At 39.2% G+C, this 19738-nt stretch overlaps 1 protein-coding gene and 1 non-coding gene across 2 annotated transcripts; both read right to left on the reverse strand.

Annotated features, from left to right (window-relative positions):
* Nucleotides 1-1475: 1475 nt before the first annotated feature.
* Nucleotides 1476-19686, reverse strand: Tyw3 (tRNA-yW synthesizing protein 3 homolog). Its single transcript, XM_042677985.1, has 6 exons — nucleotides 19432-19686; nucleotides 16413-16493; nucleotides 14326-14424; nucleotides 9625-9696; nucleotides 6928-7061; nucleotides 1476-1934 (listed from the first exon to the last, which is right to left on the reverse strand). Exons 1-6 carry the CDS (start codon nucleotides 19672-19674, stop codon nucleotides 1715-1717), a joined length of 849 nt encoding a protein of 282 aa, XP_042533919.1. The 5' UTR covers nucleotides 19675-19686; the 3' UTR covers nucleotides 1476-1714.
* LOC122112998 lies at nucleotides 3076-3205 on the reverse strand. Its single transcript, XR_006148351.1, has one exon. It is a non-coding gene; the product is annotated as a small nucleolar RNA SNORA40 (small nucleolar RNA).
* Nucleotides 19687-19738: the final 52 nt, after the last annotated feature.

Below are 19738 nucleotides of genomic sequence, written 5' to 3' on the forward strand. Positions count from 1 at the left end.
TGAAAAAATGGAGATTTCATAAACAAGAAATGATTTAGAAGACGGTAATTTGGAAATCACTTAGAGGACAGATTCCTGGACACAAGAGTGACCAACCAAATACTGGGTAGCAAGATTGAGCATTCAAAGAAAGTTCTTTCTTGAACAATGAAACAAGAATAAACTTGGAACTAGAACTGGGTTTGAGGACTCCCCAAAAGTTGTGGGACTACAAAAAATTAGGTCAAAAAATGTCAGTGTCTTTATTTTATAGGGTAACAAGAGAGCACTTCAAAGTAATGATAGGACAAACAAAAAAAAAAACCTTACAGTTACATTTAGAACAATCTGAAAACTCACTCTGCTAATTTTACTGTGAAAACAGCAGATGTCTAGAAAATCAACCAATTCTTAAAAGAGTATAAAGCTATCAGGAGGAAAGTATTTAGAGGAAAATCTAAATATAATTCTTAAAGCTTAGACAAATTATGGTTAAAAAATGGAAATGGTCAAAATCACAACTCAATGTTTACTATGTTGTATTGTTATTTGACATTCTAGGGTTTAATAATTGATTAGTTCTAGTACTAACTAGTAATTTTTAAAAATATATTATATTTTATTTTTATTTTTTTGTCAGCTGTGGGGCCTGAACTCTGGGCCTGTGCACTGTCCCTCAGCTCTTCAACTCAAGGTGAGTGCTCTACCACTCGAGCCACAGCGCCACTTCTGGCTTTTTCTGCTTATGTGGTATTGAGGAATCAAACCCAGGGCCTCATGCATGCAAGGCAAGCACTCTACCACGGAGTCACCTTCCCAGCCCCTTAAATATATTTTTTATGATTTGGTACATTCTAAAAAGTTTAAAATAACCATTTTATAATGATAAATGCTCGCATACATGCACAGTGATCTACTCACAAATATTTTAAATTTGATACTGTTAATACTCCTATAATATAAATAAGGCAGTTATCAGAAATACTTTTATGCAGAAGAGCATGAAACAGAAGCTTTGGAAAGTAAATGGTTTGCTCTAGAAGCTCAAGCTTCAATTCACACTCAAGGCATCTGATCCTTGAATTTTTTCTATGGCACACTTGTTTGAGTATGATGCTTATGTGTTAGTGGTTATTTCTGATCAGCCTTAGTGAAAAATTATGCCCATGTGTTTCAAAGTCTGTACAATGTTAAGGTCACATTTATAATAAACAATGAGGAAAAGGGGTTCAGATATTTTTTCATGAATAAAATTGGTATCAGTTGTTTATTCAAGAGGTCAAAAGGGGGAAAACAACTTGTCACTGTACTCCATGGAAACAGGAGTAAATTCAAACTTTCTTCTAAAAGCTGGAGGAACTTTCAAAGTTAGTTTCATGTTACTATGATTTTTAATGAAATGTCCATGATGTAAGGTTGTCTTCAAAGAATGTTGTACTTTGTTTTCCTATTTCATAGAACTGGAAGTTGTAACAAAACAGAGGCATTGAAAGTGATAATTTTGCAAAGATTCTCTTTGTGTTTAACAAGGGAGTATTAAATGAGCAAACATTAAAACATACTGAATAAAGATACAAAACTATTTTTAAAAGTCATGTATACATCAAAATGGGTTTCTCTGAATATAGAGAAATATTGTGTTTCTAAATAGACAATACATGCAAAAAACTCTTATAAAGAGCAGTTTTATAAAATCTACTGGAAACATTTTACCAAAACACTTCAAAGGTAAATGCTAGTAATCTTCAGGGAAGATGGTAGAATTGATTTTTGGGTCATCATCATCATTGTCACTTTCAACTTTTTCATCATTTTCTTCAGGAATACATTGGCCATGTGTTTTTTCTGGTTTCTTTTTCTTGTGAGTATAAGATGACTTGTTTTTCTCTTTGACCTTAGGATGTGAATCAGTGATTGTTTTTTTTTCCAAAGCATGCTGTAGGCAGTTGTAAAACCTGTGAACAATTAAGTATTATTGCAATATTAGTGCACTTTGGAAGTAATGGCTGAAATATATCTAGAACTTCTAGATTATGTAAAACAACAATGTCCTATCATGAGTCTTATAAATAAAAACTGAAGTCATAGAAATAATATGCCTTTTGCTTTTGACATTGCTTAAACAGTAAGTATGTTTTCAGTTCGGAAAAATCCTGACAAGTGGATAGCAATCACTTCTAAACAACATGTATTCAATCTCAAATTTCATACCAGCTATAAGGATCAAGGAAAAGATATTCAAATAAAAAAACACGGAAGTAATGGAGCAGTACAATCAGGAAAGAAAGCAGCAAAGTGATGTAATAGAATTCTTCCTCTTCTGCCATTTGCATCAGGCAAACTATTCATTAATTTCTATTATGGCTTACATATTACCACTCTCTTTTGTTGTCCTTTTCTTTGCCTATCATGAAATTTCCCCTTTCTCTCATACAAAAATTCTGCCTGTAATTTTAAGGCCCTGTTCACTGACTTCTTCCCTGAAGCACTTCTAGAATTCTTTGAATAAAATAAGTTTCCTCTTTGGAAATCCTAGAGTATTCTATCTATCTTTCTTAGGTATTTAACATTTTCCAAGTTGAGTTACAGTTACTTAGGAGACAGTCTGGAGTCTCAATTTATGCTGCTATCGCTATCCCAGCAGGCCCCATTTCAGATTTTTCTCTGGATTCCAATGCCCAGCAGTGCTTTATAAGCACTTACGCATCTTTAATCAATCACCTGTATGATAGAATTAGGGCAACCCTTGTTTTCACCTGTTGCCAAGAACCAAGTAATATCTAGCCTTGGAGAGACTGAAAGCAGAGCTAGACTAGGTCACATAGGGAGTTCCGATGGAACTTGAACTGTAGCTGTGGCACAGCAAAGATCTACCAACAATAGGTCTTGCCAGTCTCTCATTCAGCCATTTACATACCAGTATTAAAAATCACCCATTGCTCAACTCAAGGATTTAAATGCAAGAACTGAAACTACAATTATTTTATTTTATTAACTTTAACAGTAACTTTATTCTCAGGGTTAACCTGTGGATTAACAAACCCCCACATTGCCAACTACTGTGGAAATCATATTCTCAACTACTGTGGAAATCAAATTCATATTTCTCACATGTATCAAAAATCTCACTCAACAATGAGTTCTGGGTTGCAAAAGAGGATTTACTGTTTGCACCTATCTGTAAGGCTTTGTCAAACTCTTTAAAAAAGTATAGGAAAAAGTTTCATTACACTAAATTTGGCAATAATTTGTTAAGTATGACACTCAAAACATATATGACAAAGAAAAAAAATAGATGAACTCTACCTTAATTTTTCATATGTGAAAAAACAGTATCACAAAAAGATGACCCACAAAATTGGAATATCATCCACAAGGAAAAATATATTGATAAGGGATTAATATCCAGAATATAAAGAACTCCTGCATCTCAACAAAAAAGCTGACAATTCAAAATAAACAATGAGTAAAGGACTAGAATCTTTATCCAAAGAAGAAGACAGATAGCCAATAAACACATGAAATGATGTCAAACGTCACTTACTCACTACAGAAATTAAAAGCAAGACTATACTGATACAGCACTTCACCCCCTGCTAGCTTAGAAAATAACAAGTGTTGGCAAGGATCTGTTGCAGTTTCTCACTGCTGGTAATAACATATAATGGTATAGCTGCTGTGAAAAAATAGTACTGAGGCTCTTCAAAAATTAAATGCAGAATTACAATGTGACCTTTCAATTTTGCTTCTAGATATACATCTAAAAGAACTGAAAGCAGGTACAGATACCTGTAAACTGATGTTGAGAGCAGCATTATTCACAGTAAGTAAAAGGTAGAAACTACTCAACTGTCTATGGACACATGAATAAACAAAAAAGGGTCTACAAATGGAAAGCATTTTTTTTCTTTTCTGAAACAGAAGAAAATACTGATATATGCTGTAGCATAGAGGAACCTTTATGATTTCAATGAGTGAAGTAAGTCAGACACAAGAAGACACATACAACTTTACTTTTATAAACTATCTATAGCAGTCAAATTCAGAGACAGAAAGGAGTAGTGCTCTCTAGGAACAGGGAGAATGGGGAGTGGCAGTAACTGTTTAATGGGTACAGAATTTCTGTGCAGGATGATGGAAACATTCTGGAGATGGATAGTGGTAACTGCTACACAGCAACGTCAATGTACTTAATGCCATTGGGAAATTCCATGTTATACATATTTTATCACAGTTAAAAAAAAAGAGTTAAGACATATCAACTCACTAGAAATAGACTCAATTACTTTGTCTTTCATATTCTATTCTTAACAATATTATATGCCAATATACCCAGCCCTTTTATGCTGTGTTTTGTTTAACATTTTCTTATTACATAGCTGATGAAAAGAATTAATCTCATTCATTCATGGTTAATTTCATTCTACTTCTAGACAACTGGTGGTTTCATTGGATCCATATCCTAACCTCCTATTAATAGACACAAAGAAAGCCTTCCTCTTGTAGTTAGTAAATAGATCTGTACACTTTGTATTTTCACCTGGAAATCATTATGTCTGAAATCATCTACTAGGCCTGGTGTCAATCCCTGTCTCTTCCAGTCTCCAAATTCACTGTTTACAAAGCAGGCTGCTCCTCGCAGGCCTTGTCCTGCCCAGCTCCAGAAACCACAGGAACCAGCTGTGCTGCTGGGTAAGTCCCTTCCCACTCAGAGTGGGCTTGGGAACTGTTTTTACAAACATGACTTTCTATTAAAAATACTTCACCTCTTCATTTTGATTTCTACTTTTGCAGACAATTTCTTCTTGCTGAAGTGTTCTATATGAAGATTTTTCAGTAAAGAAAAATTCTCTATAGAGAGTTGAATTGTGAAACTGGTTCTACGACAGAATAATTTTAGTTTTTCCTGTCTGATTGCATAACTCATCACTTCCCATATTTATTATTATTTTTTCTCCTTTCAGCATCAGAAAGCAGCTTGTAGCTTTCTCTGCACTTGGCTGAATATACAGCTGCTCCCAAAACAGCTCCCTAATTTGTTCACATTTTTTGAATTCACATGTAATCGTCTAATCAGTATCTTAAGACATTTTTTACCCTTCTTTAATTTTTCCCTGATTTTATATGATGAGCATAGCTCTCTTGATAGCAGTATGCATACTATAATCTTTAAAACATATTTTTGAGTTAATGGATTTAAAATGTAATTTGATTTTAGAGTTGGTGAATGTAGCTCAATTAACTTCACCAGGTGTATAGTTAGTTGATCTCAGGCTATATTTATAATCTTGTTAAAATTCAAGTAAGGAAACAGAAAGAACTGATTTGCTACTTTCTATGTTTTAGCAAATAGTCTCACTGGATTACTGTCTAATAAATGTATTAAACTTTTGGCATGATATCAGTCAGTTAATAACTAATGTTCAAATCTGTAGGTTGGTGAATAGCTAGTTGTTTTTCAGTTGCTTACCTGGAATCTTTGCTTTTGTTACAATCTTTGTACTTTGGACATTTTTACCAACCAGCTAGGAAAGTAAGCCCAAATGCTTTAAGACATCCACTATATGTAACGAATTAACTTCTCTACAATGTATATAAAATGGTACATTATTATGTACTTTCCCTGGGAGAACTAAGAAAACAGTCATTTAATTTTGTTAATTCTATGCTTCAAATAAGGAAGTGATGTGATGGTACTGATGTGACTCTAGGTTTATTCTCTTTGAGTGAACGAAACAGAAAGGCCACTACTCTGAAAGTTCATCACTGACCAAGAGAGTCAGTCAATGTTTTTTAGCTCTGGCTAGTTTAAGACCTACCCCTTTCTCATGGGTTAGATCTAGAATTGTGATTACTGGCCAACTTAGGAAGGGGTAAAGCTATCATTTGACATCTTTTAAACTTTTTGTACTATTCTTAAAAATAGCTATTTCCCTCAAGTCAGAAAAATTAAGACAGAGTAACCTGGTAGAACCAGACTGAATAACTTGGCAGAATATGATCTGAATCCACTTTTGCCTTTGGAGATTAATTCTACTTCTTTGTACCATGTCACACTAGTACCACTGGAACTTCTAGACTTTGCTGCTTCAAAAAAGTTCTCAATGTTGCCAGGCATCAGAGGCTCCTGTCTGTAATCCTAACTACTGAGGATGTTAAGATAGGAGGATAACGGGTCAAAGCCAGGAAAGTCCATCCCCAGTTAACAACCAAAAAAGCCAGGGACAGGGCCTGAACCCTAAGTCTAAGCTCAAGCCTCAGGACTGGCACAAAAAAAGAAAAAAGAAAAAGTCTAGATATTAAGCCAGGTGAGATGACAAAAGGCTGTAACCCTAGCTGCTTTGGAGGCAGAGATAGGGTGATATGAGTTCAAGGCCAGCCAAGATTTGTTTTCAAAACAGCCAGATACTGGCTGCTGATGCCGGTGACCTTAGCTACTGGGTAGGCTGAAATCCAGAGGATTATAGTTTAAAGCCACCTCATGCAGAAAAACTTGTAAGAGTCCATCCCCAAAATAACTAACAAAACGATGGGCAGAAGGCATGGCTCAGGTGGTAAAGTATCAGCTGAGCAAATATCTCAGTGAACTGGAGACTCTACATTCAACCTTGATACTAATTAGAAAAAAAAATTTGATTCCATCTCATCCAAGTTAGGGGTGTCTTATCCCAGTAAGAGAAAAAGCACAATGGCCAGAGTGTCATGTACCTGTCAGCCACTGCAAACTGGGAAAGCAGAAGTAGAAGACTCCAAGTAGAAAAGCAGTTGAGAATATAAAAATGGTATGGATTAATATTTTCAAAGCTGACATATAAACAAAGGAGGAGGCCACAATGCTCAATAGAAAATGTACTCATTAGCTTGCTCATGTAACCCCTCTGTACAGCATTTTTATAATAAAAACAGTGCAAAAAATAAAGAATAACAGAAATTTTCAGTTAGCTATACCTTTCAATTCTTTTCTTGTTTTCTTCCATTTTTTGATTTGCTATCTTTAATAGGAATTCAATGTATTCTTCTGTCACCATCAGATTTCCCTTATGACTTAATGGAACCTCTAAGCCATGTGTACTCCGGACAGCCTACCGGAAACAAACAAACAAACAACAGTTTAAATTTAAATATAAAGACTAATATGATACAGATACTAAAGATAACTAAAGAAAAGTTCTAGTCAGGGTTGGACTTGAACAGTTTAGTTTTACTATAGCATGTACATCTGTGCTTTGATATAATTTAACTGAACACAGTTGAATAAAGGAAGATTAAGTACATTTCCTCATTATATACAGTCATTCTAAAGAAAGAAATTCTACATTTTGTCTTCTGAGAAGCAGATTGTATCAAAGAATCCAGAGCAGAACTTTTCAATCTTACTATGTCTAAGCTTTAAATCGCAATTTAAAGAAAAGAACTAAATAAAACCTTAAGAGAACCCTCAAGGGAAAATAGAAAAGGGACCAGATGTCACCATTTCTTAGTTCACACAAACTATTTTCTTTCTTCCTCTTTCCTTCCCTTCTTTCCTCCTTCTGTCTCCCTCCCTCTTTCCCTTCTCCCCTCTTTTCTTCCTTCCTTCCTCCCTCCCTCCCTCCCTCTCTCCCTTCCCTCCTTCCCTCCCTTCCTGTCTTCCCTGCCATTTCTAGGACTTGATCTCAGGGCCTGGGCAATGTGCCTAAGTGTTTTTGCTCAAGGCTAGTGCTCTACCATTTGAGCCACAATTCCACTTCTGACTTTTTGGTGGTTAATTGCAGACAAAGCTATCATGGACTTTCCTGCTGGAGCTGGCTTTCAACTGTGATCCTCCGATCTCAGCCTCCTGAGTAGTTAGGATTACAGGTATGAGCTACTGGAGTCTAGCAGTGGCTGTTTTTTTTTTTTTTTTTTTTTCTGTTTTGTTTTGTTTTAATGCTTTAGGCTTGCCAATCTTAGTGGCCCTGGCATAAAGCAGTCAACATATTCCAAATAGATGATAAAGGTAAAAAGAAGAGCAGAAAAAAAGCAAAAATTAAAATTAAAAACAAAACAAAACCATATTATGCAGAGTAAAATAAAAATTCATCTTTGCTGAGTATCTGAAATATTCTAGCTCTCTTGTATGGTGGGAAAATGCAAGAAGAGGAAAAGGGGGCCTCTGCCTTTAAAGCTCACATTTTACAACAGGAAATAAACACAAAAACAAAGAAGGAGAAGAAACACATGCTTGCACACACACTCACATACACATACACAGGTGCTAATAAAACATGAAAGAACAACTAGTCTGAGGACTCAGTTTTATGGGAAATCAGGATTTGAGTTGAAAATTCTTTTTTAATAAAAGTTGCAATTTCACCAGACATACACAGAGGGACCACTCTGGCCACAGAATCACAAGAGAAGAATACAACACATTTGGCAAACAATGACCATGTATGTCTATATGGTCATATAGACATACTTAGTCATATAAGATCTATTAATATCAACATAAAGAGATATTTGCAGTTTTGATAACCTTTTGAATATTAGGAAAAAATCTTAAGAGACACAAAATTTTCAAAGGATTCTGACAGTGTTGGTTGGACTATTACTATCTATAGTACGAAGACTAACCAGAAATAGCTATAGAGAGGGGAGTAAGGAGCAAAGACTGAAGCAGAGGACGTTGCAGAGGTCTGGGGTAGAGTCAGGTGTGAGAAAGGTTTGATAGGATGTGCAACTAAGTGGACACAAAGAACAAAGGAGAAAAAGGTGAGGCTCTGCTTCTGCAGCGGCCACAGATGCAGTGTGGTGGGGACACAGACCAGAACTGAGGGCTTTGATTTTCTATTTAGTCATGCTTCATAGATCTTTTTTTTTTTTGTAAGGCTTCTCTATTTGGAAAATAGGTTATTTGTTAAAAATAGAAAATGTCTAGAGAGCTAGAATAGTGGGTAATCTGATCCAGCTCAAAAGCAAATAATATATACCAGGCCAAACAGTAAATACCACAGGCGATCAGAACTGGGTAAAATAAGTAGGGGTTGGCTCAGTCAGGAAAGGACAAAAAGAATGTGGGATTGGGGGGTATTATAGATCATCTAGTTGACATATTTTTCTGTGAAATAACAGTAAATATTTTTGACTTCATGAGTCATAAAGTATCTGTTCAACTGTTCAATTTTGCTACTATGACACCAAAGCAAGCATATCTAATGGCTAATCAGTAGGGAGAGTGGGTTCTGGCTCCTGCGGCTATACTTGGCTCTAGGATAGTAGTTTGCTGGACCTCTGAGAGGACTGAGAAATTCAGACCTGGGAGGTTAAAGAGCTTGCACAAGTTCCTGGGATATAACTGTAGTCCAGCAGTGTCACTAGGGAACGCTTCACATGCCTACGTGGCCCTTGCTACAACATCATGATGCTTATTAAATTTGGCCTTGACAATTTACAAAAAGGAGAATAGAGAATCACGTAAGCATATTATAAATTAAGACCATAAATGTAAAACCTTTGGCCTTTGCCTTCTGGGAAAGAGACTATGTTATTGTTAACTTTAGAGTAAGGAAATGACAAGAAAAATTGAGTAAGGATAGAATAAGGACAAGAGCCTAGCTAGAAGATTATTCAATTATCAGGACCAATTTACACGCAAAGAATTACTTTTGTCAAAAGGTATCTTACCAACATAGTCTTTCCTCTTTTTCCCACTGTGATGCCAGAGTTCCTGAAACCAGAGTCAATTGCCACTGAATGCTGTAAGAAAATAAAACATTTTATATTCTGGTACTCTAATCAGTTCAGTGCATTAGTCACAGAAGCATAATATAACTCCAAAACCTATTAAGGATTTTTAGCTATATGGACTATGCCTTAAATTCTACTAAAATTCTGACTGGACATATCAGAATATTGGTTTCTGAAGTACAAGAAAGAACACAACTAGAATAAAATAAGACAGAGGTTTAACTAGTGATAGTTTACATACAGCAGAAGATAGCAAAAAGAACTGACTAATTCCTATACTCATGTTATATAAAAGCAAACAAAATTAATTAAAACATCTAAATGCATGAAATTTTCTCTAAGAGTTAACCAAGAATCTTTCCCTGCCCTCCTCAGTACTAGAGATTTAACTCTGAGCTTTGTGTTTGCTAGGCAAGTGCTCTACCACTTGAGTTCTGCCCTCGGTCTGGTTTTCAGATAGGGTCATTAGTTTGAACTCAGGGCCTGGGCACTGTCTCTGAGCTCTTTTGCTCAAGGCTAGTGCTCACCACTTTGAACCACAGCTCTACTTCTGGTTGTTGAGTGGTTAATTGGAGATAAGATTTTCACAGAGACTTTTCTGCCTGGGCTGGCTTTGAATCACAGAGATCATCGTCCTGAATGGCTACAATTACAGGTGTGAGCCACCAGTGGTGGGTGATTCATAAGCCTTTTTGAAATTGCAATAATACTCTGTCTCTTGAGCAGCTGAAACCACAAGTGTATCCCACCACTGGGGCACAACTATCCAACTATCTCAGCCTCTTATGTAGCTAGGGTTACAGACACGGGCAACTACACCCAGGCAGCATTTTATTTTTCTAAAAAAGACTTTGTTGAATATTATTTTTTTAAAAAAAGCATATAAAGCCCCCAAACTCTGAACTTATAAGACCATGTTAAGTTACTTTGCCTGTTATTTTCTAAATGTCTAAAAAGTCTTTAAATGGTGGCCCTGGAGCCTTATGCTTCTCTAGTTCAGTGGGGTTTTTGTTGTTGTTATTCAAGACCAGAACCTACCACTTGAGCTACAGCTCCATTTCTGGCTTTTCAGTGGTTAATTGGAAATAAGTCTAGACTTTCCCACCCAGGCTGACTTCTACTATAATTCCGAGATCTTAGCCTGCTGAGTAGCAAGGATTAAAGGCATGAATCACAGGCACCTGGATTCTAGTTCAGTTCTTACTCTAGAACTATTTTTCCCTTAGGGGACAATTCTATAATGCCTAGAGACATTGGTTTGCCAGCTGCAGAGCTGGGAGTGCTTAAAGGAGAGGAGGCTGGTATATAATGGGTAGTGCATAGGACATTTTGACCCAAAGAATTACTTGGCTCTATATATCAATAGACTGAAACTTGAGAACCTTGCCCTAAGTACATGTTCTCCTTTTGAATTTCTATCCAGTTTCTTGATTTAAAGAACATTTAACATAAATGTTCTTTAAATCCGAACTTCCAGTTCAGATTTCTAGTCTGAACTTGACTGTAACCTTCATAAACTCCTTTCTCATCTCATTCAGTTCTGACTTCAAACCCAATTAGCCTTGGAATTTTCTACCTCATTTCCTATACCCAGTTCCTATTGACTCAACCTTCAAAGTACTCCTCATGCCCTCTCTGGTGTCTATCACCTTCCTCTACACTTTGAATCTCTAGATTAGTCTATCATTGTTGTTTCCTACAATCCATCCTTACAGACCAACCAGTGACAGAACCTATATTCTAAACCAGGCTCTGTAATTTCTATTTGACCTGGCTTGACTGCTGCCTTCATTTCTAATCTAACCTCAACTGGCCTCCCTTCAGATCTGTGAATACTCCAACCCTTTCTTCAGGCAATTTCTCCATTTTTGTTGATCCCTCTACCTGTACTATTCTCAGTAGTTATTATTTTGCTGTATTTGTTATTTCTTATTCCTAAAATAGTTACTTCCTAAAAAAAAATTCCCCAGCTACTTTCTTCAAAGTATATACCTCCACTACTCTCGAACATAGCTCCTTGAAACATCATACTTATTATAATAAGACAATCCCTCCCCTAAAGCACAAATAAAAGCTCATTAAGGAAGAAATAAATTTCCTTTTTCTTTCAACTTTTCCTTAATACCCATGCATGTGCTCAGAGAGTTGTGAATGAGAGACTTTCTCAGTTTCTCCAGTTCTTTTCTTTTCTTTTTTTTTTTGGGGGGGGGGGGGGAGTTCGGTCTAGGGCCTGAACTATGGGCCTGGGCACTGTCTCTCAGCTCTTCAGCTCAAGGCTAGCGCTCTACCACTTGAGCCACAGCGCTACTTCCGGATTTTTTTCTTTTTGCTTATGTGGTGCTAAGGAATTGAACTCAGGGCCTCATGCATGCAAGGCAAGCGCTCTACCACTGAGCCACCTTCCCAGCCCTCAGTTTCTCCAATTCTATTGCAATTAATTCCTCTCTCTGAGGCTTCTGGCTTAGAATATCATGGATTAGCCTTTTCAGTCCTAGCATTCAGAATGGGACCTGGTATGGGAAAAGGAGAGTTAAAAGTTTGGGTTATAGGTTAAGTAATATGTTCTGGTATAATGAGGGCATAACGTAAGGACTTCCAGGGAGAAGTAAGAACTGATGCCACTACAGCTATCTCTTATTGCTCCTGTTCCTCAGCCCTATTCTTTCTCTTTTGCCTTTCCTCTAGAGATGATTTATCTAGGCCCGGTACTTTAAATACTATGTACTGGCATCTTCCCAAAGTGTATTTTCAGTCCACTCCTCTGAGTTCCACATTTCTACCTAAACATCAGTTTGAAATTTTCATTTAGCTGTTGTTATGACTGAACTGGATCTACAGGGCTTCAGAATTTCTACGTTGAAGCCCTAACCCTGAGGTGACTGAATTTCGACATAGGGACTTTTAAGGTACTAAATCAGGTTAAATGAGATTTCTGGTAGGGTTTAAACCAGTAGGTCTGGTATCCTTTATAAGAAGAGATGCTACTGGCATGCATTCTGAGGAAAGGCCATGAAAGGATACAGGATAGGTGGCTGCCTGCCACCCAACAAGAGAGGCCTGAGGAGAAACCAACCTTGATGTTGGACTGCCAGCATCCAGAACTGTCAGACAATGAATTCCTTTTGTTTTAACTCATCCAACCTATGCGATTTTCTTTTTCCTTTTCTTTTAATTGTGAAAATACTGTACAGAGGGGTTACAATTACATGGGCAAGATAATGAGTACATTTAGCAAGCATTGCAGCCTCCTCCTTTGTTTCCCCTTCCCATCCTATGGGATTTTCTTATGGTAGCCCTAGCAAACAGGCAACTGAGACAGCTGTCAATCACATTTCATATCTAATAGATGACCAGAACTTTTGATTCCCACCTATTCAAACTCCAGCACACCCACGTAAGTGGATAAGAAATACAGACACCCAGGTACTCAAGCTACACCTAAGGAGTTATCTTTGATATATTTTTTTCTCCTCCTCTCTCAAGCTGATCTTCCCCATGCAACCTGCCAAATCTGGCAACTGAAACATTAAAATACATCTTGAATCTGCTCCCTTTTCACCCTTTACAGTACTGTCATGTTAGGCCAAGTCATCACTATTTCCCATTGTCTTCCTATAGTGGACCAAAACTGAGGGTTTTAGGACACAATTCTTATCAAGCTGCTCACCCTCAGCCTTGTAATTTTTACTTGTACTAGGAAAGCAGCCCCATTTCTTCTTCCTGGTCTATGAGGCCCTAAACAACCTGTTCTCATCTCTTATCTTTCAGGTGGTTCGCCCCTTAGGTCCAAGCTCTTTCCTGCTGACAGTACTATTATTTTCCTTCGCTTGCACTATTAGTCTTTTTGCCACTTTTCAGTCTTAAAGAAACAGGCCTGTGTGAAGATTTCCTTTTATGCTATTCTCTATCATCAGCTTGGTGCTCCCTGCCCCTCAAGGACTCTTTGTTCTTACAGTTCTCATTTTCTTTATTTTCCTGTGCAGTGTTTAATTTTGCTATCTTACCTTAAGAGATGGACCAAGAACCTCTCCAATCTTACTCATCATTGGTGAGGACCCCTAATGCCTGTTAAATGGGTCTCAGTACTTTGTTACTAATGAATGCTTATAAGGCAATTTTATGTGTAAGTCACAAAAGGTATAAAAATGAACGGGAGGATAAACTAGAAAATCCAAACCAGGGCTGGGAAGGTGGCTCAGTGGTAGAGCACTTGCCTTGCATGCCTGAGACCCTGGGTTCGATTCCCAGCACCACATAAGCAAAAAGAAAAAAGCTGGAAGTGGCGCTGTGGCTCAAGTGGTAGAATGCTAGCCTTGAGCTGAGGGACAATGTCCAGGCCCAGACTTCATGCCCCATGACCGGACCCAAAAAAAAAGAAAATCACAACCAAGCAGATGCTTAATACTAATTCAAATGATGAGAAAGTTATGAGTAAGGGACAAAAACAGAAGCCATAATCTGGATGCTATATTTTCCTAGATTATTTTTCTTTCTAACACTAAAAATAAATAGATTAATCAGACGCATGGACAGATAATTAAATAAAACAAAACTGCAAAACAATCTAGCCACTGATTATTTTTATAGGTAACTTAATGCTTAAAGTAAGATAATTCAAGTGCAATTACAAATATTTACCAGAATCTGTGCATCCTCCAACTGCCGACACTGCACATGAAGGACTAATGGTTCAAATTTTAAGATGGCATCACCATTCGCTTTCTTCAGAGCTACCATCTAAATAAATGAAATGTGATAATATTAGATGCAACTATACTGTCCTGTCCTTTGGTCACCTTTCACCTTTATAGCTAGCTTTAGTTTTTCCTAGAAGCTTTCAGGTCCAATTCATCCTATTTCTTTAATAACATTCCCTTTGCTTTCTTGGCCCTCTTTCATTAAAAACTTATTAATTAGCTTATTTTCGTAAATGATTTGATTCTAACTCTCCCATAAACCATCTGTATCATTTTTCCAATCATTGCTACACCCTGAAAAAGTAAACCAGTAAATTATTTAATTCCAGGAGTGTGGCACACAAAAACCACAATGGGAAGACAAAATTCTTTGTGGATTAAGGCAGACACAGGTATTGAGAGAAGTGTTCAAGTAAGGCCGGGCACCCTTCCTTTCTTCCTAGAAGGACTCAGAGTTGGATACAGGATCTACTAGTAAGCTAAGCTATCATAATGCATACAAAGAACTCAGGTCACAGCTAGTACAGTTCTGTTTCTTCCGTACAGGGAACAAAAATATTTTCTTGGAATGATTTACCTACATGTGCAGTCCCAGTAGAGCAAGTTCAGTATACTTTTGCTGCAGCACAGAGCTAGATGCATGCAGTCACAGCCCATCAGATCTGCTAGGCTGGCGCCTGACACATCACAAAGTGCTGGATTTCATATCATTTCTTTCTAGCTTTAAGTAAACATTATACCACTCGAGCCTGTGTATTTGCTGTCTGTTCTAAGAAATCCTGAGTTATTCACTGGCTTCTTCCTTGAGGGGTACTTAATTGCCTTTTGACCTTGGCTGCCCTATTATAGTTTATTGTGCAGCACAGCCTAGTGAAACACATTAATATGTCAAAGCTAGCATTTGTACGAGTTATTTCTGCCTGTCGAGCATTTTTTGGGCAATACTCTCCTTCTTTCCTATTTGATTCTGCTGGGACCATCAATTCTGACCTTATCACTCATCACTATCCATATATGTCAGAAGCCTCAGATGCCTATGCCTAAGGACATCGTGTCATATCACATCATAGCTTCATAATTGATCTACAATGGAGAACACCTCATACAGGAAAACCAAAGAGTCCTTCCCTGGGATGGATACACGAATATAAGGAAGTCTTATGCTGGGACTTCTGGCAGCTGTCACTTTTGCCACAAAGATTTTCTGCAGCAGATGAAAAGGGCCAACATGCAGAGAAGCCAGTTCCCAAAGATGGACACTGAGGAAGTGCTTGGAAGACAAGATTTGAGTACCTGAAGCAATAATGCCTGACTCCAGATCCATCTCTTTCATTTTTAGTATTTTAATCACCTTTTTTGTCTGACATGAAATTGGATTTCTAATAATCATTGGGAATGAAGCATTTGCTAACTTATATGAACTCATTAAACACTTCAATTGGGGAAACTGAGCACAGAATATATGAAAAATTTCTAGTAGGAATCCACATAAGTAATGTGTAACTTATTTCCAATACTGAAGGTGGTAATATTAGCACAGATGTTATCCTTTCTCCTTCTATAATTTGTTCCAAGTTATAGAGTCATTAAGTGGCAGGACTGAAATTGAAAATTTGGATCCAATGTGTCCAACAGTTTTATAAACTTTCTGATATGCATAAAGTTGTGTTTGTTGAGGTACAGTATGAATGCATGCATAATTATTTATGCTTTCACACATTTTTATCTCCAAAAGCCCAAACAAGCCACAGTAGTAAATGCTTTATAGATTTATAATATTCAGCCATTAAAATAATATGTACATTTCACCTTGAATGTTCAATTTTTTTCATATAAAAGTAACAGTGGACAGGCATGGTAGTGCTCCAGCCTCAGGACTCAGGAGGCAGAGGCAGGAGATTTTGAGTTTAAGGTTAGCCTTTACTACACAGCAAAGACCCAGTCATAATCAATCAATCAATCCATCGATCCATCAACATTTTTTAAATATTTGTGAACTTGTTTATTTATAAGTATATAAAAACTTACCACATCATCTTTTACACAAGGTTTGTGTGAAACCAGTAGCCAGCAACAGTTTTGTTTCTGAACCTCAAAACCGTTTATACCCTAAAATGATAATTTAAATATTTATAAATATTAGTACAAGACAATATGATATTTAAGCTTGGTTACATTAATAATGTGAATTAGCTTTATCAAAAACAACTCAATAAATTTTGAGATAAAAAAACTGAACCCAAATAAGTTGACATATGACTGAAAAAGTAAAGTACTCAATGCATAAGTTTTTGAAATATAGTCATGAAATATAGTTTATACCCTAAAATGATAATTTAAATATTTATAAATATTAGTACAAGACAATATGATATTTAAGCTTGGTTACATTAATAATGTGAATTAGCTTTATCAAAAACAACTCAATAAATTTTGAGATAAAAAAACTGAACCCAAATAAGTTGACATATGACTGAAAAAGTAAAGTACTCAATGCATAAGTTTTTGAAATATAGTCATGCATTAGACTTTATATATAGTCTAAAGTGAAGCAAGGACAAAAAGTCTGTGTTTAAAGAAGGCAAACATTTAACAGTGACTTAAACTTGACAAATGTTTATTTGCACAGTTCTGTTAGATATACACAGATCCTACCCTGAATACACTGGAAAGACAATGTAGGAAATCACATGCACAGAAATTACTATACTTCTACAAAGTAACTATTATAATGGTGGACAGGAGATTGCTGTCTGGCCTTTGCAGCTGTATAAGCATTGAGTAACTTTGGTTTCCACTGTAAGACTTCAGTGATTTATGAATGTAACCTTGTGCTAGTTACTGTCTCAGAGGCAACAGTGTGGCCTTACTAAGTTTACAGAATTTAATGGAATGATTTGGAAACTAATGATCTACTTAATTCATCTAAATTTTCCACGTTGTTTTCTTTTTAAAAGTCACTCCAAATCCTGAAATAAGAGAAAAAATAAAGTGCAAGAAAAGAAGAAATTAAATAGAGACTCAGATAAAGTCCTAAGCCAGTTCAAAAACAGTAATTATTATCACTTATAAGAAGATAGTATGGCTTTATGTAAGTGTATGTGCATGTTTGGGTAAAGGAGGGGGAGATTTGGAAAAGTTCCAAAGGCAAGTTAAAACGATGACAAAGGAAGTTCAATTTTAGTAATTAGCTAAGGTGAAGTGTACGGGAAAATAAGAGTTAAAAGGTACAGTACAGTAGAGGCCTGGATTTCTAATGCAAAAAACATACAATGAAAGTCAGTGAGTTCACACAGTATTCTGCTTTTAAAAGGCCAATCTGGTCACTAGAGATGTGGTCTATGCTTGCAATGCAAATTCTCAAGAAAGAGAAATGAGAGAAACTGTAGCCATCCCAGGAGAAAAAAAAAGCTTGAGATTCTGAGAAAAGAACTAAAAGCAAAAGGGTGTGGCTCCAGTGGTAGAGCACTAGTGAGTGCTACCTTTTACTACCTTTACCTCTGTAGGGTGAATCCATTAGCGTGTAACATGGTTTGGAGAAGGGAGAGCAGACTGACTGGGAAACACTGCAAGAGTGTTTAGGATGCAAGTGAGTTAGGATGGTAGAAGGGAGAAGAGAGACCACAAATGGGCAAGATTGCTCAAGACGCCACGGAAATAGGGCGAAAAGAAATAAGCCTTGCTAATTTGGGAAATCAGTAAATCATCAGCCAATTCTGGGCCTAAAGAATGAGCCTATGGATCTGCTATCTTGAATGATCTAATAAAACACTCAAGAGAATTTTTTTGTCGGTCGTGGGGCTTGAACTCTGGGCCTGGGTGCTGTTCCTCAGCTCTTCAGCTCAAGGCTAGCGCTCTACCACTTGAACCAAAGCGCCACTTCCGGTTTTCTGGTGGTTTATTGGAGATAAGAGTCTCACAGACTTTCCTGCCCGGCCTGGCTTTGAACTGTGATCCTCAGATCTCAGCCTCCTGAGTAGCTAGGATGACAGGCCTGAGCCACCGGCACTGGGGCCAGACAACGACAAACGTCTTAGTACATGATGTATTTCTTCCACACAGAACTCTTATCCTCACCACCTTCGGTTCTTGAGGCTGGAAGGGGCTGGGTTTCTAAAACTCTCCGCACTGCACATACAGGTTTGGTTCCTATGGTAAGTACACACCCGCCGCTTTTATTACTGCACTAGCGGGGCTGTACGAGTGGAGCGGAACACGGAGTCAGCCAGCTTCTGAGGGTCACCTGCGGGCAGGAGGAACCGACTTGCTAGAGAGATGGAAGTGGACTTGGCCGGGGTGGCAGGTCTTTAAACTACTCTAGCACGGACTGCGGGACGCCGGTGGCCCGCGCCAGTCATCCTAACCGACTCCCGAGGCCGAGAGCTGGGAATCGCGGTTCGAGGTCCGCCGGGGCAGACAAGTCCGTGAGGCTCGTACCCCCCCCCCCCCCCCCCCCGTTAACGAGCACCCGGAGCCCGGAAAGGCGGCCGAGGCTCCAGGCGCTAGCGCGCGAGCCCTGAGTTCAGGCCACAGGACGGGCATAAAAATAACCGAGCTCCGGCAGCGCCGGATCCCCGCAGCCGGGTCGGCGCTGTCCTCTGCGGGTCACGAATCCAGTTACCGAGACCCGCTAGCCCCAGGGCCGGAGGCCCGGGAGAGGAGGAGGCGGTCTGGTCGGTGTGGGGAGCGCGCGCCGCGGTCGGGGTCGGGTCGGTGTGGGGAGCGCGCGCCGCGGTCGGGGTCGGGTCGGTGTGGGGAGCGCGCGCCGCGGTCGGGGTCGGGTCGGTGTGGGGAGCGCGCGCCGCGGTCGGGTCGGTGTGGGGAGCGCGCGCCGCGGTCGGGGTCGGGTCGGTGTGGGGAGCGCGCGCCGCGGTCGGGTCGGTGTGGGGAGCGCGCGCCGCGGTCGGGTCGGTGTGGGGAGCGCGCGCCGCGGCCGGGTCGGTGTGGGGAGCGCGCGCCGCGGTCGGGGTCGGGTCGGTGTGGGGAGCGCGCGCTCCGCGGACCCCAGGCGAGGGCGCGGCGGCGGAGGGGCGACGCGAGGCCTCACCCCTTCCAGGAGCAGGACGCGGCCGGCGCAGGAGCTGGTGGTGACAAACTGCTCCCGAGAGTTGAGGAGCCGCACGAGCTCCACCACGTCCTCGTCCACGCTTCCTTTGCGGCTCAGGTCGGCTCGGTTCAGACGCTGCGCCTTCCACCGCCCGAACTCGGCGCTGGGGTCCACGGACGCGCGGGTCAGACCGCGGCCCGCGGGGCAATCGCGGCTGTCCAGCCGGCTCCCGGGCGCCGCCATATTGGGACGGACGGTGGCCGCGGAGGTCCGGACTTCCTCGTCGCTCCGCGACCTCGAGGGAGGC

The sequence above is a fragment of the Dipodomys spectabilis genome, unplaced genomic scaffold, assembly GCF_019054845.1.
Source record: "Dipodomys spectabilis isolate Male_0828 unplaced genomic scaffold, ASM1905484v1 ptg000002l, whole genome shotgun sequence".
NCBI lineage: Eukaryota > Metazoa > Chordata > Mammalia > Rodentia > Heteromyidae > Dipodomys > Dipodomys spectabilis.

Excerpts from the sequence above, each read along its gene's own strand:
- Tyw3 (XM_042677985.1), bottom strand. The coding sequence starts at position 19,674 with ATGGCGGCGCCCGGGAGCCGGCTGGACAGCCGCGATTGCCCCGCGGGC. Across the intron at positions 9,697-14,325 it reads TGGAGGATGCACAGATTCTG|CATTCAGTGGCAATTGACTC; the intron begins GTAAATATTTGT and ends ATTTTCTTACAG. Across the intron at positions 7,062-9,624 it reads AAAGAGGAAAGACTATGTTG|GCTGTCCGGAGTACACATGG; the intron begins GTAAGATACCTT and ends TGTTTCCGGTAG.